This window comes from Epinephelus lanceolatus, chromosome 3 (assembly GCF_041903045.1).
Source record: "Epinephelus lanceolatus isolate andai-2023 chromosome 3, ASM4190304v1, whole genome shotgun sequence".
Classification (NCBI taxonomy): Eukaryota; Metazoa; Chordata; class Actinopteri; order Perciformes; family Serranidae; genus Epinephelus; species Epinephelus lanceolatus.
Genome location: NC_135736.1, coordinates 50,056,759 through 50,079,219, shown reverse-complemented (window position 1 = coordinate 50,079,219; position 22,461 = coordinate 50,056,759). Strand labels below are relative to the sequence as shown.

The 22,461-nt window shown below is 43.1% G+C and overlaps 1 protein-coding gene across 15 annotated transcripts in view; it reads left to right on the top strand.

The window, feature by feature from the left end:
• LOC117255668 (NACHT, LRR and PYD domains-containing protein 3-like) overlaps window positions 1–22,461 on the top strand; it is a 78,272-nt gene that overhangs the window by 17,740 nt on the left and 38,071 nt on the right. For 10 of the 15 annotated variants that reach the window (XM_078166675.1, XM_078166665.1, XM_078166676.1 and 7 more), the window contains 5 exons: window positions 4,123–4,239; window positions 4,371–4,424; window positions 6,569–8,324; window positions 8,431–8,604; window positions 10,245–10,418. In XM_078166675.1, coding sequence (XP_078022801.1) covers window positions 4,134–4,239; window positions 4,371–4,424; window positions 6,569–8,324; window positions 8,431–8,604; window positions 10,245–10,418 — 2,264 coding nt within the window. In that variant the 5' untranslated portion in view covers window positions 4,123–4,133. The remainder of the gene's footprint in view (window positions 1–4,122; window positions 4,240–4,370; window positions 4,425–6,568; window positions 8,325–8,430; window positions 8,605–10,244; window positions 10,419–22,461) is intronic. The other 5 variants (XM_078166666.1, XM_078166671.1, XM_078166670.1 and 2 more) reach the window with 2 other exon arrangements.

The window sequence follows — 22,461 nt, the reverse complement described above, 5'->3', positions numbered from 1 at the left end:
CAGGTCAGAGAAGACACAGAAATGATCAGACAGAGCAGCATCAACCACATTGAGGTTTGAAATATTAACCCCCTTTGTAATGAGGGAGTGTGCTGCGCTCTGCTGTGGGTGGGCTCACACACATGCTGAGTCAGGCCAAAGGTTTCAAGGACAGCACTGAGCTCTTTAGCATTAAGCACACATTAAACACACATTAAGCACACATTAAATACACATTAAGCACACATTAAGCACACATTACACATGGCTTAATAGAGACAGTGTCAAACACAAATCAGCTTCACTATAACTCGCAGCATTCACAGACAAACACTTGTCTTCATCTGGACACATTTTCCCCACAAATACAACATGCTAACGTTATTAGCACAAGCCTATGGCATTTTACATTGTATAAATTAGCCTAGTGTCTCGCGATCTTTTCCTCTTATCATATAAACCAGGGACAACAGCAACATGTAACAAAGGTAACGGCACATAATTTGGCTCCATTGCAACTAACAACATTCACCGACAAAACAACTGTCTTATACTAAACACGTTTTCCAAACAAATACAACATGCTAACGTTATTAGCGCCAGCCTATGGGATTTTACATGGTATACATTAGCCTAGCAACGAGCGGAGATTTCCTCTGCTCATATGAAGCCAGGATAAATCCTGAAGTATAAATCCCTGAAGGATAAATCACACACGACTTAAAATGCTATTTTAGTGGAGGCTTTACTGTCTTCACAATTTATTGTTTCTTATCTGTGAAATACAAGTAAATACAAGCTTCGTTTCCACTGAGGGAAATGGTGTCAGCTACCAGAGACAGACAGGAGGTCTGCGTCACTGTGACGCTGAGCGTTAGGGTGGGCGAGTTCAACTTTCTGTCAACAACGGGGGTTCACAGGTGTCTTAGCCTGTCCCCCTGCCGCAGGAAATAATGGATTAATCCTGGAAAGCTGTTGATGGAGCACTTTTCTCCTTATGAAAGTAACATGGCGATTATTTGACCAATGAGAATTTGGTCGGACGAGGGCATATCGACCAAATAATCGACCAGTCGACCAGGAGACTACAGCCCTACAAAAATCTTGATTTGTACAGCAACTAGTTCTGAAAGATTTTATAGAAATGTAGTGAAGTTCAAATAGACACAAGAAGTGTGTGCTCTAGAGAAAGGATCAGCACTCAGTGAATAACCTCCTAAGCCCTATGATAAGCTAATATGGCAGGCTTAACTATACAGACCAGTGAGCAGTGATAACTAACATGTCTTTGGGGTCATCAGGTGGGAACCTCCTTTCACCAGTGTTTCGTCTAGTTGGTCCCACGACACCTCCAGGAGGCTAGACAGTGATCTCCCCTAATGTCAGGTCTCACTGCTCCCCACACCAACCCAATAACCTCCTTTACCTTACTTACACATGGCTTTCTCAGCCCAAACAGCACTGCCACCTTTAACAAACCCAGGCTGTAGCCCCTATACCAGGGGCCTCATTTATCAACCGTGCGTATGCACAGATGTGTGCGTAATGAGTACTTAAGAACATTCCCACGCAAAGTATGGAATTTATCAACTTGTACTTGTGCTTAGGAACGTGTGTAAATTTAAGCACAGCTCTGACCATGCTTACACACAAAATCTAGTGATAGAACAGTGAAACTACAAATAAAACCCACTGAAGGAGTCACAGTGTTCAGCAATCTCAAACTCCACACATGTTCCCTCTTTCCTCTAATTTATACAAATTCTCAATTAGTAAGTTAGCAGACATTTTGAGTGATTGGTGTGACAAGCTATAAAAGACAGCTGTGACAGGACAACCTGAAAAGAAAACTTGAAATACAAGTACCATGGCTTATCTTGCACTATTGGAGGATTTGGAGAACCATGCGCTCCGCAGGGAGCGCGTTTTCACCCTCGTTGCCATGATTTCAGTGAGGGGGAAAAAAATCCGTTCACGCATTATTAAAGGGATTGTTGCTGCCATATATGGTCAATTGGAGGCGTTTCTGAATGCAAATGACCCTAACCATGCACAAGCATGGTAGTTAAGAACAGGTGGGATTTATCATCACTGATTACTTACTAGTGTGCGTACGACCAGTGTCCGCACATTTGATAATTACGGATTTTTTTGTACTTACACACATTCTAAGTTTCATTCTTAGGACAGAATTTAGAACCTTTTCTACGCACGGTTGATAAATGAGGCCCCAGGAATCTAATACGACTCTCCTCCATACTCCACAGGTCCCTCCAACTAAGCTTCCTCTTCTCTACACTTTCCCAAATCAACCACTGTCCCATCTTAGCCTGGGCCAGTACCTTTGCACCCCTTACTGTCTCTTCCTGTCTGCGTATCTGTTCCACAACCAGCTTTCTTTTATCTTTGAGGCCTGCTGTATTCCATACCGGTTTACCTGAGCCAAGCCCCAGGCCTCCCCGGCCAAACTGAACATTACTTACAATCTCTGCATGTCTAAGAGCTGCCTCTGCCTCCTGAACTGCCGATCTTGGGTTCCACTTCCTCCCCTTGGTTGGATTTGGAACCACACTCCTAACTACCACGTCCTTACTCCCAGATAACAAGAGCTCTGTCCTGACCTTGGTACATTTAAATTCCTCTGTTAAACTAGATACTGGCAGCTGAAGTATCCCTTTTCCATACAATGCAACACTACTTAGGCACCTAGGAGCACCCAACCACTTCCTAATATAGGAGCTAACCGACCTTTCAATTTTCTCCCCAACGGATATAAGTAATAAGGTTCCTCTGGAATGTAGAGGGGTAGAAGTATAAAGTGGCATGAAAAGAGCAGACTCAGGTAAAGCACAAGTACCTAATATCTGTACTTTAGTTCAGTACTTGAGTAAATGTACTTAGTTACATTCCAACACTGGTAATACCGGCTCTACAGCGCCATCTCTGTGTAAAAAGAGCTAGAGAGAGAGAGAGACAGAGAGGAAGTGAAGGTGGAAGGTGGACTATTGCACAATGCTCTGTAAGTTATTAATAAGTCACTCAAAGTGTTGCTTTGTCACCTAATGATCCGCACAAAACCCTCAATATTCTCTAACATGACAGCTGCTAGCCTCTGTTCTTGATCTTTAAGGGTCAAATTACATATTTAAACAAAGCTTAGTAAGCATTTGTCACAAAAAAATTGCAAAAGGAAACATCTGATGACTTAATTCTTATTCACTGAGTTTTGATTTCTCACATTGTTAAGCAGTGATGTACAAATGAATTTGGCAGCGACATGTAGAGTCAGGAAGTGAACTTTGTTTCTACTGAGGTGAGGTCACCTTTTGGTCTTAAACTCTGAACCATTTAGTAGAATACATAGGAAAATAATCCGTAATGACAATATATATACATATATGTATGTATACATTATAATTTATAATGTTATTAGTATTGTAGGTATCAGTGTTTATGGTGTTATTATAATAGCACATATAAATGTAGTATAATCGTTATTGTTGCCGTTATTGTTTTCCACCCCACTTCCTATTGCATGTATGTCTATATGTCTATTTATAGTACTACTAGTACTTATACGTATTCATGTATGTATGTCTGTGTGTGTGTATGTGTGTATTTATATTAATGAAAAGAAAAAATAAATAAATAACAATAATAAACAAGTAAGCAAAACCACAATGACTGTAATTCTAGAAAATGTAGTATTATTAGTAGTAATATTGTTGAAAATAACAAAATCTTAGCAATTAAAATAATATGACGCACGTGAGTTGTAGATACACATCATAGTAGTAGTGGTTTGTGGGTGCAGTTTGGAGGGGAATGTGTGTTTGTTGTGTGTATGTGTGCGGTACAGTATAGTGCAAATATACATGTTCTATTAATAATGTTGATCATCATCATAATAAAGAAACAGTATTCAAAAGAGGGAAACGAGAGTGGGGGGAGGAAAAGAGTAGGGGTTTAAGAGATAGGAAATATACAGAGTGAGTAGAAAGTAATAATGATGATGAAGGTTAAGAAAGACAAATCAATAATAATGGTAACAATAATAATTTTGATTGTTCTTGATATTTCAGGTCTCTGCTAAAATCTAAAATTGAATTGTGGTTCCTGATTATTTTGTCTCGTCTCAATCAGCTCAAACTCAGATGGAAACAAGAAACACAACAGTCACTGCCCAGCATGGAAGTGCCATCAGCGCACCAAACTTACACAATATCCATTCAGAAGGGGATATTACGATCAACACAATCGGTAAAGGTTTCCCCTGAGTTCATAAATCAAACCTTATTTTTATTTAATTATGTACTTGCTTAAAATGTAACCTCCAAAATGTTTCTGAATATTTTGGCCTTCTCTAAAGATGCTGCACGTTTATGTTTCAGTCCAGCTACCCAACAGGAAAGACACCAGTGATGCTGTTTCTCCCGAAACCAAAGGTATTGTCCCGTTTTTAAAAGATGTTCAAACATTCTACATGTTTAATTGATTTTAACAACCAAATTTTAAAAAAAGTTGACCTTCTGTTATTAAAACAAAATAGAGTGAATAATAATGAAAGCGTCATGGAGATGCCACGATGGTTTGCTTTCTGAATGAAGGCTGACCTGAATCTTGCAACCTGTTCTCATTCTCAGGTCGTCAAATAGCGAGGCTTTTTCATGCCCCCTCTGCGTCTCATCGTGACACATAGGGCAGCGTCTTCATGTGATGTACAGCTGAAACACTTTGTAACACATGGTTCATGTTGTCAAATGATCACAGTTAGGTTTAGATAACAAAGCTACCTGCTTAGGTTTAGACAAAAGATCATGTTGTGAATTAAGTCAGTGTGACATAAACATGTCGTGTGTGACATGTAAATTATGTAATGTTACGTGAAAACAACATTGACTTTTGGTTTCACACAGGACATGGACTGTGGTCTCCCAGGTGAAAGTCCTGTTTTGTTTGACCCACCCCCCACCCCCTCCCCAGCACCCTGCCCACATCAAATGCTCTAAGCATCAAATCCTGCAGCAGACGGGTCTACATAGCTGAAAGCCCGGTGAATCTCATAAAGATGCTAAAGGGGGCCCTTTAGTGTCAGTACCACATGCCGAGGGGCAAAGTGTCGGTATTTAATAGTGCTGCACGATTTGGGAAAAATGTGCGATTGCGATTATGGTGGACAATATCGCGATTTGTGATTGCGATTACAATATAATTACAATAAAATGTAATAAATAAATGGTATCATGAGTCTTTTTGCTTGATTCAGTGTTTCCCTACATTATATCAGGGGGCACTGACCTGACCTGACATAGTTATTGTTATGGACAGACAGTGAGTCAATGACCATCAACAGACTGAGCACAGTCAAACACTCTGCTCACACAGCAGTGCAGCATGGAACTGTACACAGCGGAGCGAGCCTGTGTTGCGTTCAGGCGTTGTCACATAAATGACAAATTCTAGCGCCATAGCACAACACAGCAGCATGTCAAGTGGGCCGAACCCGAGCAAAATTGCTGTTTTTCATTTGTTATGGAGTCCATGATTTCCCTGTGACACTTACAAATGTTTGCTTAACTGTGCTTGGATGTTGTTTTATGAGGCTCTGGCGGCTTTCAGTTGTCTCATTGTCTTTAACGTTACACGACTCGGCTTTCTCTCACATGCACTCTTCCTTCTTTTCTCTGTGCTGTCTCAAGTGTTGTTATAGATTGGTCGTGTTGCCGCGGGACATGGCGATTTTTACTTTTAAACTTTCACACAGCACGTCTTTCAGGTACGGCGACGTTGGACAGAAAGACGTGCTGTGTAAAAGTTTAAAAGTTTAAGTCGCCACGTCCCGTCTCGAGTGCTGATATAGATTGGTCGTGTTGCCGCAGGACGTGGCAACTTTACCTTTTACACTTACACAGCAAGTCTTTCTGTTCAACGTCGCCATACCTGAATCCAAAGTATCGCCATGTAACAGACGTTTTTTTCGCCACCAACTCAGCCTGTTCATGGTCGAGCTCATGCTCTTCTTCAGCGTCTGTGTTGGTCGCTGCTGCACGCTGGCTGCACGCACCAGGATAGCTTGTGGGTGTGATGTCAGCAAACTCCACACACTACAGGAGAGGCAGTCACGTTCACAGGCACACACGTTAACATTTATTTAGCCTACATTAAATCGCAAATCGCAGCCTTTTATGCGGTTACGTAATCGCACAGCCTGACATCGCGATTGCGATTGCGATTGCGATTAGATTAATTGTGCAGCACTAGTATTTAATGACCTGGGAATGAGAACGAGCTGAATCTTACCAGCCTCCCAACATCTTGTTGGTTCTATTGGTCTGAAATGAATGAGATCTATTTATGTTTGTTTATTCATAAATTCTGCCTGCACCTATAGGACCAGAGATCTGTCTAAGTAAATCTGGACCTGAGTCAAAACCAGGAAACACTGTAATTCTCGCCCTGGGCTGGTTCAGTTATGGTTCTTAGGTTTTGTCTGAGTCTGTCTGAAAACCTAGCTGCTATACACTACACGCAGTTTCTGCTAACCTGAGAATGAGAAAATAATATAACAATGAATTTTTTCATCTCTCAGGAAACATCCAAAGGTGCAAAGATGATCTAAAATATTTCCTTGAAAATACAACAAAGAAGCTGTCTCAGGGAAAAGAGGAAGATGGATCAACTCCTTTAAACAAAATCTATACAGAGCTTTACATCACAAAGGGAGGCAGTGGGGAGGTTAACAATGAACATGAAGTGGTTGAATTAGAATGTAAAAGGAGTCCGAGTGAGGAGAAGAAAATCCAGCTCAATGACATTTTTGAACCTTTATCAAACGAAGAAGATCCTCCACAGAGAATTCTGACGAAGGGAATCGCTGGCATTGGAAAAACTGTGGCTGTGCAGAAATTCACTCATGACTGGGCAACAGGAAAAGCCAACCAAACTATTGACTTCATATTTCCAATCTCATTCAGAGAATTGAATCTAATAACACATAAGCATTGGAGTCTTATGACGCTGATAGGTAACTATTTTAAAGAAGTGAAGAATTTGTCAACGTCAGACTACAACAGTTCAAGAGTTTTGTTCATATTCGACGGCCTGGACGAAAGCAAGTTACCTCTGGACTTCGAGGAGAATGAGACGTGGCGTGATGATACAGAGACCACAACACTAGACGTCCTGCTAACCAACTTAATCACAGGGAAACTGCTGCACAAGGCCTCAGTCTGGATCACAAGTAGACCAGCTGCAGCCACTAAGATTCCTACCGAGTTCATCAACAGGGTGACCGAGGTACGAGGCTTTGATGATGAGCAGAAGGAGGAGTACTTTCAGAAGACAGTTAGTGACAAGACTATGGCTCAGAAGATCCTCGATCATCTTCAGTCAAAGCCGCTGAGAAGTCTGTACATCATGTGCCACATCCCAGTCTTCTGTTGGATTTCAGCCACAACTCTCCAGAAACTCCTCACAGAAACAAAACAAAGTGAGCTGCCTAAGACTGTGACTGAAATGTACACACACTTCCTGATCACCCAGACAAAGCTGAAGGTTTATCAGAAAGGTGAAACAAACAGAGATGTGATCATGAAATTAGGAAAGCTGGCATTTGAACAGCTACAGAAGGACAACATCATCTTCTATAAAAAGGACTTGAAGAGTTGTGACATTGATCAGGAACAAGCTGCAGTTTATTCAGGTCTTTGCACACAGATCATGAGAAAAGAATATGGTCTTCACAAACAAGAGATTTACTCCTTCATACATTTAAGTGTTCACGAGTTTCTGGCAGCGCTGTATGTATTAGAGACCTTCTTGAACAGCAGAAAAAATCTGCTTCCTGGGAAGCGAAGTGTGACAGAGAGGTTGAAGATAGGAGAACTTCCCATCATCCTCCTCCACAAGAGGGCAGTGAATTTAGCTTTGGCCAACGATCATGGAAAATGGGACTTGTTCCTGCGCTTCCTGCTCGGTCTGTCACAGGATACAAATCTGGAGCTTCTTCAGAAAGCATTTGGATTCAAAGAGAGACGTTCACAGAGCAACCAGAAGACGATCACCTACATTCACAAGAAAATCAAGAAACTTTCCAATGTCGACAAGAGCATCAATCTGTTCCAATGTTTAAATGAGTTGGGTGACCGGTCTCTGGTAGAGCAAGTCCAAAAGTACCAGAACTCAGGAGATGTTGGTAACTTGTTACCTGAACATTGGTCAGCTCTGGCCTTTCACCTGCTCGCTTCTGGTGAAGACCTGGATGTCTTTGACCTGAAGAAATACTACAGATCAGATGAAGCTCTGGGGAGGCTGCTGCCAGTGCTCAAAGCATCAAAGACAGCTTTGTAAGTATCTGACCTCAAGAAACCCAACATCTCTGAAGCTTTAAGAGTAGAAAGACAGAGGGGAGTGTCTGTAAAATGTTAACAGTCATTTTGTTTTTCACTTCAGGTTAAGTGACTGTAACCTCACTGACAGATGTTGCAAGAGCATTTCATCAGCTCTCAGCCTGAAGTCTTCTAGTCTGGAGGAGTTAGACCTGAGCAGAAACAAACTGCAGGACTCTGGAGTGACGCTGCTCTCTGACGGTCTAAAGAGTCCCAACTGCAAACTCCAGAGACTCAGGTGAGAACATCCAGATGCACAGTTAGTGTGTGAGGTGACAAGTAATACTGACTGATGGACACTTACACTGACAGTGATTCTGTTTTCCTTCATATCACAGCAAACATAGACGACAGTTTACCTTTAAATGTCTCATATCACATGGTGATCACGCACATTTACAATCAATTCAATCAATCAATCAATCAGTTTTATTTATAAAGCCCAATATCACAAATCACAATTTGCCTCACAGGGTTTTACAACATACAACATCCCTCTGTCCTTATGACCCTCACAGCTGATCAGGAAAAACGCCCCAAAAAACCCTTTAACGGGGAAAAAAAACGGTAGAAACCTCAGGAAGAGCAACTGAGGAGGGATCCCTCTTCCAGGACGGACAGACATGCAATAGATGTCGTACAGAACAGATCAGCATAATAAATTAACAGTAATCCACATGACACAATGAGACAGAAAGAGAGAGAGAGAGATGCAGGTAATAACAGTAGCTTACAACAACATTAATGAAAGTAATAATATTATAGTTATAGTTCTGGCTACTGTGGTACAATATGTTGAAAGTATATATTAATATCTGGTAGTATACATGTGTGACAATAGTCATATGTGTATAATAACAGTAGAAGTATGACTAATGACTAATGATGGCAGCAGCAGCAGGAGGCATCTGGCAGGACCACGGCAGCAGCACAACCACACACGTCACGCTGTCCAGGCACCGCTGTGATATGAGTTAATCTGAGAGACAGTGGAGCACCAATTGGTACTCACCAATTATCCCCAGTCGTCTTTCACGATGTGTGTGATGTCATCAGGTTATTCTTGTCCTATTTTTATTACTTTACTATTATTTTAGTCACTGTGTCTGTTCATGTGCCAGCTGACATGTTGTTGTAGTCACCTATAAAGTGTCAGCACATTCCTCCACAAGTTCCTACAAATGTTTCACAATAAAAGCCTATTTAGAAAATGGAGGTATTCTCTCAGCCGAGGTTATAAGGGGCTTTTAATTTGAAACAAATTCAGGAAGTGTTGAGTTTGAAATGACAACGCCATGCATTAACTTTATCAAGGCGACAGGAGTGGATAAAAAGTAAAAATATAAAGACACAGAGGGATTAATAAATAACGGAGCGTCTATAATGTAGTCTGTTTCACATGAAGCTGGGAGCCTCTGCAGCTGTGCTGAGTGAAAGACACTATTTGTTCATTTTTTTTACTTTAACTCATCTGGTGAAAATTCCTGTATGTTTTAATATTGCAATATATATTGCAAAAAAAAAAAAAGATAAAAAAATCTCATTGTCAGTTTTTTCCAATATGGTGCAGCCCTACTTATTTTATGTTCAATAAATAATCTATAATTATAATAATAATAATTAGGTTTGACTGATGTCACATACAACTGTGAAGTCCTTACACTGTGTTTTAATGTGATGGAGTGGGTGGATTCAAAGGTCTGGACCCAGGCAAACACAGAGTCATACTAATATGATATGATATGTCTAATTATTAATCATTTCAGTGTCAGTCAGACTCAGACTGCAGCTGCAGCTCAGCTGCTGGGTCAGAGGTCAGGGTCTGGAGCTGCCACTGCATGTTACCACCTATAAGTTCAAACTGTTTTTCCCCAACAGACTGGCTGACTGTAAGTTTACAGAGAGAGGCTGTGCTGCACTGGGTTCCAGTCTGAAGTCAAACCCCGCCCACCTGAGAGTCCTGGATCTGGGACTAAATGACCTCACAGACGGTGATGTCACAAACCTTTGTGAGTTCTTGGCAGAGCCACGTTGTGGACTGGAGACACTGAGGTGAGTATTGTGGTCATTATTTAAATAAAAGTGAAAAACCAAATGCTGTCACACATTCAGGTGTGCAGAGACAGTTTTCAGGTATTTGAGGCCATTTTCACACTAAAAGTCCTCTGTTTAGATTATTATGAAATAAATCAATGACTCATCACACACTGTAATGTAGTTGGACTGACATATAACAGATTTCTAAGTGTTCATTCATGTAGAGTTTCTGTCATCATTACAACTTGTCCTGTGAAGATGTGGCCGGCCCAATAAAAATCAATAGCTTGGATTCAACTCAAATATGAAACATGAAAGATGTTAAAAAATAAAGGCACCGACGGCGCCACCTGCTGTTAAAGGAGCCCAAGGACTCCATGTGAGTGTAGCAGCTGTAAGTCGGTTGACACAGGCTGAAGGACACCAGTTCGTCAGGATCTGCAGTTTATTCTCTATGGAAAGTAGCACAGGGGCCGTCAGCACACACATGCACAGCTACAGGCTCCGACAGTCTCCATCACAACAGCTTCCAAAGTTGTTTTTTTTTCCTTTTGAGTGTTCCAGTAAAATAAAATGAAATAAAATAAATAAAATATTGCCACAAATAAAATGTATGCACATTAACTGTATATGTATGCATTTCTTCAGAGTAAGAGCAAAAAATAAAAATGCATATTCAGAAACCTTATTCCCTTTTACCAAACTACTACTTCAATATGAATGCAGTCCAGGTGACACAGAACTTTTGTGCACAACAATGAAAATATTACACATAGCAATGAAATTACTGCACTAACAATACTATAACGCACCTATGGAAAGTAGCACAGGCGCAGTCAGCACACACATGCACAGCTACAGGCTCTGACAGTCTCCTGCAGCGAGTCAGAGGGCATGCAAATTAGGCGGATTTAACACAAAAAACGGACCAAAAACATCAACAAAGATTCAGAAATATGTCAACAAATGTATATTACTACGTTTCACACAGTTTAAGCCACAACAGATTAATATTATGCATGCTAACTCAGGAAGAGCACCAAAACACGTCTTACCATCACAACAGCTTCCAAAATTTTGCCAGGAAGCTGTGCCTACGTCACTCGTGCATGTTTTGTGTGTCGCTAATTAAGGCCCCCGCCTGCTACAACAGGTGAAATGGAACTATGTGAACATTGAATAAAGTGTACTACACAAAAAAAAACAAGGTTTTGAGAATGTTCACCAAAATAAAAATAATATGAACCAAATATTAACTCAGCTACATACTCCCTGCTGAACTTCTCAAAACTGCCCTAGTACAGGTTAGTAGCTGAATCCTGGGTAACACTAGCACAGCTTATTATTCTCTAACGTACATCTTTACATGCGACACAAGCGTCTCCCAGTTAAAAGGGAAAGTGAGTGTTAAGAAGTTGGCCAGACCTTCTAATATCCACTTGCTGAAGAAAGTGACCCATACACAATCTCATACTGATTAGATAACTGTTACCCTAACTTTGAGCTTACTCAAAAGACTGCACATTCACAAGGAATTTAGGACTATCCTAGTGACATAACAATCTGGTTGTTACCTACAAACATAGAGTCTTGGCAAAACCACTGATCATGTTGCTGGCTTGTGCGTTTCTCTGCGTCATGTTCTGGATCAATCTGTTAACTGGCTTTACCACTCTGCCTACTCTTGTCCTGATGTGGCCAACTGAACTACTTGGTGGTGGTCTGTCAGGTTCTAAGGCTACCTCAGTGGTGCTTCCTCTAGCTACTTGACTCTCTGGATGACTGTTGCTTGGTTTTAACTGTTCCCCTCCGCAGGTTTGTCTCATCTCTGGTATTCTCTATGGCATGAACATCTGGCTCAGCATCAGTACTTGAATCCATGCCAACACTGCCACTTGCCTGTGGCTTCTGAATATCTGATTCAGGATCAACGGTCACCACTTGAGGGGTTTCAGGGGGTGCATGTTCTCTCTCTGGGGAATGTCCTGAGGAAGTAGTCTCTACTACCCAGCTGGCAGTGCATTCTGACTGGTCAAACTTGGACTCAGTAACTAGGAGGCTTCCATTTACCTCACTGTGTTCTTGACTTGCCTCAGAGCCACTGTCAAACGATGACACCATTTCATGATCCATCCCCACTGGCAGGAAGTTGGCTCGCAAAAGTAGGTTTCTGTGGACAACTCTCTCTTGTCCAGTGCCTTGGTGTCTGATGCGGTAAATGTGGCACCTTGAGTCTTTAGAGACTACTGTGTAGAGTGTAGATTCCCACCTGTCAGCTAGTTTTCTGCGACCACGTCCACTCTTGTTTGCCACGAGAACCTGATCTCCCTCTTCAATGTCTGTGCCTTTCATACCTTTGTTGTACAAGTCTGCTTGGCGCTGCTGGCTGGAACTGGCATTGACTTGGGCCAGTGTAAGGGCTTCCCTGAGGTCATCCCTCATTCTCTTGACATAACTGTCATAGTCTGTGATGTCGCTGTCTGTCTCCACACTGTGGAACATAACATCCACTGGCAGTCTGGGGATCCGTCCATACATTAAATAGAATGGAGCATATCTAGTTGACTCATGAGCTGTACAGTTATAAGCAAAAGTCAGTGTCTGCAGCATTTGCGGCCATCTCTGCTTATCCCTGGGGGGTAATGCTCTGATCATGTTCCCTAAAGTTCTGTTGAATCTCTCGGTGTGGCCATTCCCCATGGGGTGATACGGGGTTGTCCTTGACTTTTTCACACCAGCAATCTGCAGCAACTCCTGAATCAACTGACTTTTGAAATTTGTGCCCTGGTCTGAATGGATCCTTTGTGGGAATCCATATATGCAAAAGTATCTGTCCCACAGCTGGCGTGCGACTTGTTTTGCTGACTGGTCGGAACATTTGAAGGCATGGGCCATTTTGGTGAAGTGGTCCGTTACCACTAACACATCCACACTCCTTCCATTGGAGTCCTCAGCAGACCAGAAATCCAGGCAGACAAGCTCCAAGGGGCTTGTGGTCTTGATATTTTCAAGCGGGGCTCTCCCCTCAGGCTCCAGTGTCTTGCTAATGACAAAGCGCTTGCAAACTTTCACATATTCTCTGACATCGCGTTCCATTTCAGTCCAGAAGAACCTCTGCCTCGTCAGGTGCAAGGTCCTGCTCTGACCCTGATGGCCGGCATCGTCATGGACACCATGCAGAACATCGTTGACCAAGGAGGAGGGTACAGTGTACTGATGCCATTTTTTTTTCAGTTAGTGAGCCCTTACTCACCCTGTACAGGATGCCATTAAGCATGCTAAATTTCTGCCACTGCTTCAGGGTTTTGAGCACCTTTAATGACAGTCCAGCTCTCTCCCTTCTTGATGGCTGTCTCCCACGGGTAACGAACAAAATGACCTGCGACAGTGTGGCATCCCTTTCCTGTTCATCCTGGAGCTCTTGGAGTGAGAAGACAGGCAGAGTGTCTTGGCCTGGTGGGACTAGCTTCTCCATGTCTTGAGCAAGCCAAGAGACCACCCTTTGCCTGGGACCTTCATCCCACTCAGCATGACCTGCCATGACTGCAGATACTTCGCCATCAGTCAGAGAGTGATGTTCCAAGTTCCCTGGTGGAGGTGGGCATTCAACACTCTGGTGGTTGGCACCGACTCTAAACACCTCCTGAACTATACTTGTAGTGACCCTTCGCCTATCAAAAAAAAAGGCCACCACCACGGTTGCCGTTTGAGGTAATTTGTGACGCGTGCAATGCAATCACAGACGATATTTCCAATGTTCCAATGTTGATTTATTCCTTACTTTCATTCAGTTCAGGTACAACCATTTGTCACTCATAAACCAAAAATAATCAAACAAAATAACTCTGTCGTCTCCACAGCGCCTGGTGCATGCAGCACGGTCAAAAAACTTTTCGTCTCCACACAGCAACACCTGTGTGTGGTTACACCTTGATTATATAAACTCTGGCGCTGCCCAATTGCCAGTACCACTACTCCCCCAAGTGGCGGGAGTGTAACAAAAAATACAAATAAACACATTGGTTACAAATGGCTCTCACACACCGGCTCCTAATTGTTTCTGACAGAAGACAAAACAATTCTTAAATTTACATAAGGAGCCATTACCTTTGAAACAAAAAATCTGACTGAAATAGTCAATTTATAAAAACCATATAAACCATAAACCAATATTTCTTCTTTTTTTTTCTTTTTTTTCTTAACCATGGGTATGGTTTCCATTTTCCATTATTAGTCATTTGTTTCACACAGAAGACAAATCTTTGTCACAGGTCTTTCGATTATGCTGGTCTTGGTCTGCAAACGAACAGAACGTACTAGTCCTTTCCTATCAGGAAATGTCTGCAGTATCCTTCCAAGTATCCAGGATCCACGAGGTGCTGTTGAATCGACAACAACAACAATATCCCCAGGTAGAAAACTTCTCCTTTCTTTATTCCATTTTTTCTTAGATTAGAGAGTACATGATTCCTGCCACCATGGCCCAGTTGCTCATGAATGTGACGGAGTATACGAGTTGAGATATGTTGGTCCTTGGCTAGAATGAGCGGATGTTTCGCATCTTCAGGCATGGAAGCCTTATTGAGCCGTCCTCCAACTCTTAACAGATCTTCATAAACTGGGTCCAGTTTATAAATATTGCTCTCTCTCTTCAACTTGGATTTTCCAGATATTAATGCAACAATCTCGTTGTGAAATCTTTCCCATTGGCTGAAGCAAACAATAGATGTCTCAGCTTTAATGAGATCATCTGCAGACAATCTTTGTCCTCTCAATGTGGCTTTAAATTTCTGTATTTCTGCAGTGATGGTCTGTTGACTTCCGTTGTCACTGGTATTTATAGAAATTAGCCGTTTCCTTTGCTTGCTCAAAGCCATCAAGATCATCTTCAGTTTGAGAATCCATCCCACTGCAATCTTCAACCTTTTCCAGCTGGGAAAGTGAGTGATCAGTTTGTGTGTGGCATTTGAAACATCTTGAGTGACAACTGCATTCACTGTGAAGCTCCTTTTAACTTCTGGGTCATCAGTGATGTCCATATCCAATAAGTGTGCTGGCCACTCATTTTCTGATTTCCACAGAAACTTGGGACTGTCAATCCATCTTCCAAATGTTCGATTTTCAGTCGTCTTAATGTCAGATTGAAACCTCCTAGCTTGCAGATAGCTGTGAGGTTCCTGACCATGAGCTTAGCATCTTCTTCAGAAGGCAAACTTTTCAAAAGGTCATCCACATAGAAATTTCTTGTGATCGTGTCCACTACCTCTGCTGGGAAACTGGTCTGGTTGTCATCTGCAGTTTTTCGCAGAGCATAACATGCACAGTTAGGAGAGGACACCGCTCCAAACAAATGAACAGTCATACGGTACTGTACAAGTTCCTGCTCCAGGTTCCCTTCCGGCCACCACAAAAACCTCAAAAAGTCCAGATGTTCTTCTGCCACTTTGGCTTGGTGAAACATTGCCTGCACATCGGCCATGATTGCAACGGGTTCTTCCCTGAATCGTGTCAGGACTCCTAGCAAAGAGCTTGTGAGGTTTGGGCCTTGCAGAAGCTTATTATTCAGTGACACTCCTTTGAATTCTGCGCCACAGTCAAACACAATGCGCAGGTTTCTTTTCTGTGGGTGGTACACTCCATGGTGTGGGAGATACCACACTTTTCGATCAGAGCATTCCAATTGACACTCTGGAACTTTCTCAGCATGTCCTTTGTCAATAACATCGTTAAAAAAGTCAGTGTATTCTTTGTGAAATACTTCATCCCTCTGAAGTCTCCTCTTCAGTGCATTTACACGCTGGTTGGCAACAGAAATGTTATTTGGCATTTTCACATGTGGTGCCTTGAAAGGCAGTTTCATCTCGTAATGACCATCGACAAGTTGCACTGATTTTTCCACTGTTTCCATGAACTTTCTTTCCTCTATTGACATCTCCTCTTTGTCAAATAATTTCTCGTTGAAATCAAGATTGTACTGATTTATCAGCAGCTCTTCCAACTTGTCAACACTGATCCTATTAACAGTGATAGCAGGGTAGCCACTCTCACACTGCTTTGCACTGTTCCCATGTAGAGGTCTATTAGTCACCTAGCCCAGTAGAGTTCTCACTGCATATGGTCCCTCTCCGCAACTGTTGATCACCTCCCATGGTTCCATTAACTTTGAGGAGTTTGTGCCGATGAGCAAATCAACATTAGCATTAATACAGGGAATATGCACATCTCTCAGGTATGACCACTTGGACAACTCTTTTTCAGTGATGATGTTATTTGTCGTCACTGGCATTTCCTTTTGTGTGAACATACTTGGAAGCTCAAAAAACTGCGTGCCAATAAAGTCAGATATTTCCAGACCTTTTACAATGCAACTTGGAACAGTTGTGTTGTGACCCATTGTACACAGATGTATCTTTGTCCTTTTTCCTTTGATGTTCAGCCTTTCCGTTAGACTTCCGGAGCAGAAAGTGTCCGTTCTTCCTGGATCCAGAAATGTGTAAGTTTGGATGATCTTGTTTCCTTTTGTACACTTAACATTGACAGGTAAGATCAAAAGGATGCCCTTACTACCCCCGGCCCCTGTATGACCACAAGTGGAGACAGCCGTGCCACTCACCGACAGTTCCTTTGACTGACCTTCATCTTTGCCTTGTGCCATCTTCTCTATGTGAAGAATACTGGGATGACTTTGGTTACAAACTTTGCAAGATATGCGCTTATTACAATTCTTGCTCATGTGTCCTATGCGCAGACAACCAAAGCATACTCCTTTCTCTTTTCTCCTTTCTCCTTCATAACTGGTTCCTTAGGCATAAATACAGCAGTTGCAAAACTCTTTCGTTGGAACTGTGATTTTTTCTGTACCTTTGTCTTGATACCTCCTTTATTTACCACTTGAGTGTCTTGGATGTCACCAAAAATTGGATCGGAAATGATTTTGACTTGGTACTCGATGAACTTGACTATATCCTTAAAGCCAGATCTGCGCCTTTGGCTTTCAGAAATTTCACATACGGTTACTCTCCATTTCTCTCTGAGCTTGTAAGGAAGTTTCTGAATGATTGTCTTCATGTTAGCCGGCATATTGAGTTCATCCAAATATGTCAAATCCTCCATTGCATTGCAACACTCACGTAGAAACAATGAGTAAGCCTGCAGCCCTTTAACATCTTCTGCCTTAACAGCAGGCCATGCAATGATTGTGTCCATGTAGGCAGCTGTGATTTTTAATTCATGACCAAAGTGTTCTTGGAGAAGGTCTTTGGCCACAGCATAACCTCTGTCTGGCGTCATGTGCTGGCAGCTGCGCACTAGGTCTTTAGGCTGCCCTCTAGTGAATTGCTCCAGGTAATACAAGCAGTCCCCTTTGTTGGTTGTTTTAGCTTCAACACACAGAGCATTAAACTTTGCAAATGAACATTTTACCTCTTTTGCAAACCCTTTGTCATTCATCAAACCAACAATTATTTCTTTGATATTCCATGCCTTTTTTAATTTCACCTTTCTTTCTTTTTCCAGGTGAGCAATTTTTCCCAAAAGTGCTTTTTCAGTCAGTTTAATGTCACGCTTTTTAACAGTTGAGTCCAAACTTTTTACAGCGGAGTCTGTATCACCTGAGCCAACCGGGGGCTCTGCCTCGGTTAAGAGTTCATCATCGGACTTGCGGTCTTCAGTCATAGTTAATTTATGCACAGTCTTCAAACGCGCCCATTTCGCTTAAACAGTCACAACCAATGCATTGGATTTTTACACGCAAAGTTTGTGTGTACACATTTATCCCAATGGCCATTCAGTGTTGGTAGCGCTACACATACCTTGCGTTGGCCGGCATACAGCTGCTGATGTCCCACTGGCCCCAATGGCGATGACCGCAGCTCCAATAGCTCCGGCCGCGTCGGGTGAGGATGAGCGCCGCAGCGAAAATCCAGCGCTGTCCTCACAGGCACAGCAGCGGCACAGCAGTGGCAATCCAGTGCTGTCCTCACAGGCGCAGCAGCGGCATAGCAGTGGCAATCCAGCGCTGTCCTCAGTGGTGCAGCAACAAAGCGACAGCGAAATCCAACGTTGTCCTCAATGGAGCCGGTTTTTTGACTTACTGTAGTGACCCTTCGCCACCACCACGGTTGCCGTTTGAGGTAATTTGTCACGCATGCAATGCAATCACAGATGATATTTCCAATGTTCCAATGTTGATTTATTCCTTACTTTCATTCAGTTCAGGTACAACCATTTGTCACTCATAAACCAAAAATAATCAAACAAAATAAAACGTCTCCACAGCGCCTGGTGCATGCAGCACGGTCAAAAAAACTTTTCGTCTCCACACAGCAACACCTGTGTGTGGTTACACCTTGATTATATAAATTCTGGCGCTGCCCAATTGCCAGTACCACTACTCCCCCAAGTGGCGGGAGTGTAACAAAAAATACAAATAAACACATTTGATACAAATGGCTCTCACAATACTCTCTTGAACTTGTTGCGACTCTTCTAACAGCGCTTTATATGACTCCTTCATAAGCCTCTGACAGACAGGGTTTTGGACCAAGGGTTGCTTGCTCAAGGCATCAGCAACGACGTTCTTACTGCCAGGTATGTACTTGATGCTGAAGTTGTATGGTGACAACTTAGCTACCCATCTTTGCTCACATGCATCGAGTTAAGGTTTCGTGAGAATGTGGGTCAGCGGATTATTGTCCGTCCAAACAGTAAATGTGTGTCCCTTTAGCCAGTGGCTAAATTTGTCACAAACGGACCACTTCAATGCCAAAAACTCTAAGCGATGAGCAGGATAGTTGGTCTGAGCACGGGTGAGCGCCTTGCTAGCGAAGGCAATGGGGCGTGCTTTACTTTCGCCATCCTGAATCTGGGATAATACGGCTCCCAAGCCATCCTGAGAGGCATCTGTGGACAGAAGGAATGGTCGGCTGAAATCAGGATGCGCAAATACAACAGACTCCAAGAGCGCAGTTTTCAACTGTTCAAACGAGCTCCAATGCTCCTCTGTCCATTCGTTTGGATGTAACTTCTTGAATGCAGCAGCACCTCTTGCATTCCCCCTTTTTCCTTTTGGTGTGGCAGTCAGTCCAAACAACGGCTTCGCTACGCAGGAACAATTGTGTATGAACTGCTGATAATACATGACCATACCGAGGAATAACTTAATCTTTTTTTCAGAAGGCGTAGCTCTATCTTCCATCATTAAGTCAGACTCTGTCATGGAGGCAATAGCCTTGACCTTATCAGGGTCGGTTGACACACCCTCTTCATTCACAACGTGCCCCAAGAATCTTACACTTCTCCTCAGTAACTGACATTTTTTGGGGGCAAGCTTTAATCCATGGACACACAGTCTGCTGAAGACTGTTTCGAGCCTCCTGAGGGCTTCAGCTTCATTAGGGGCATACACGAGCACATCATCCAAGTAGCAGAGTAGTGTCATGAAATTCTGATCGCCAAATATGCCCATCATGAGGCGCATGAAGCTTGCAGGACTGTTACATAGGCCTTGAGGTAACCTATTGAACTCATAGAACCCCATAGGTGTGGTGAATGATGTCAGATTTTTGTCTTCCTCTGCCATGGTGATGTTATAAAAACCAGAGGTGAGATCCATTGCACTGAATATGGCACTGCCTCCCAGAGCTGCCAAACAGTCGGACTGATAGGGCTAAGGATGTGCATCCTTGATTGTGCGTGCGTTCAGCCAGCGATAGTCCACGCATATTCGGAGATCCCCATTCTCTTTCCAAACAAGCACTAGTGGGGATGCCCACTCACTGCTGGACTTCTGGATGATCTCACGTTCTTCCATCTCTGTGAGGACCTGTTGGAGTTTGTGGTACTCCCCTGGTGGGACGCGCCGGTAGGGGAGTCTCAACGGATGTTCATCAGACAGATGTATGCGATGGACAAAGTCCTTAGCCAGTCCACAATCAAGTTTGCTCCTTGAAAAGATGTCTTCATACTTGCTGATCAGTCGCTGCAACTCTGATTTCCAATGATCTGACACCTCACATAAATCAATGTCCAAATCGTCCAGTCCCAGTTCATGCAGAGTGTTATGAAAACTGGTACAAGGAGGGTGATCAGGGCTGTTAGCTGCTTCATCAAGTACTGTTTGACTCTGCACTCTGACTTCTGCGGACAACATTTGCTCAGGGGTTACATCCAGATCCTCATTAGCAATGCAGATCGACACGTCTGCCACCTTGGTGTGAGGTTTTAAAGTGACAGCTTTGTCAGAGGTGTTCAAAATCCTGACTGGTACCCATCTGTCGCCGTTCATGGATGCTACAGACCTGCAGACGATGATGTCTTTTCTGTGGAACTGTGCTTTAGATGGTTCAACCCGAATAGCACTGCCTTCAGAAAGCGGTGAGGCTGCAGGCAACTTGCCCCAAACCAGGTGCTCTTGCTTTGGGAGAAGAGTGACTGCTTGAGCCAGTTTGACAGTCCCAATAAAATCTGGCATTGTGTCACCTCTCCACCTGTTGATGCCGGACAACATGTTGAGAAACTGCATTATCTCAGGTGCGTTTGTTGACTCAGGTTTGCACAAAACCTGCCAGAAGTGGGGAGACTGTTTAAACTGTTTTATGAGGTGTTTAATGACATTTGTGCCCAGAATCATCTGATCTTTCTGCCCAGGAACCACTAAGGCAGGCACACTGAATGTACTTCCATCTTCAGGTTGTGAATGCATTTGGGCCTGACTTGAGCTCCACCACAACCAACGAGCATGATATCAGGGTGGGTGCAACTGGGCTCTGATGCTTATCCAACATTCTTAAGCATCTGTTCAGCCTCTTTGCTATTGGTGCAGGCCACGGAGCCAGTATCCAACAGAGCTTGCAATGAAACCTTATCATCCACCTGTGCATTAGTGTAGAACAGACTGTCAGATTTATCCAGCTGAGTTATGTTCTAAAACAATATAGCAGTGCCAGGTGGGACAGATCTTAGGCTCTCTGCATACACAGACTGTATGTCTTCACTGGGATTGAGGGTTTCATCATTATCACTCACACTGTCCCCTCTCAGGTGTGAGTGACTTCGTTTCCCTGATTAGGTGAACTGCCATCTTGCTGGTTGACAGTGGCTTTAGGGCAGTTTTTTTGCTGATGTCCTGGTTCTAGGCAGCTTAGACACCTCCTTTCTCTCATGCAGTGTGTTCGTGTTGAGTGAGAGCTGTTACCACAGACCTGGCATGCGGTGAACTGAGCTGAGGGGGAGAATTGGGGTCTAGCTGCATGAGCAGGCTGACTGGTACGCTCTAACACTCTCTCCAACATACTTAGAACACGCTCTAGAGCGCCCGTTTCTGAAGCAACCGCTTCATTTAACTTAGTGGGGTTGGTTGGGGTGTACTTGGCTGTGTTTACTTGGGCATAATCAGCTTCGGGTTCGGGGGGACTAATGGCTGTTACAGCAGTAGCTACCTGGAAGACATGTCCTTTGACTGTGTTGGTGCTTGATTTTTTCACTTGGTACTCTCTTTGATGTTCATCAATAGCCTCTTGCACCTCTGTGAGTGACCACTTACTTATGGGCTTGCACTTGAAAACACAGGCGAGACTGGGATCAGGACAGTTTCTGATGAACATCATAGCTATTTCTGCATCCATACTGTCCATGTTGCCTCCCTGGCGCCTCAAATGTCTGTCAGCTGCTTCGGCAGCTGTATTCAGCCTAACCCAGTAATGTACTGGTGTTTCCTTTACTGTTGGCTAGGTGGCGTAGAAGTCAGCCAGGGGTAAACAGGACCCAGGGGTTTTGCTAAAGTAGCGTCTCAGTATACTATAGATTGCCTCAGGATTCACAACTGTGCCAGATGATGAGCTGCTTTTCAATCCCACCTTGACAATACTTTTTGCTCTGCCAAGAAGGTGACTGAGAATCTCATCTTTCTGTTCATCGGTCGAGAAACCCCTCTTTTGCAAATACACCTCCATCATCTCAATCCACTCTTGAATAGAATATTTGTCGTTCCCATCACCACGATACATGGGAGGCTCCTTGGTATCGGGTCTGACTACCAGGCTTACTTTGGAAAGGTCAA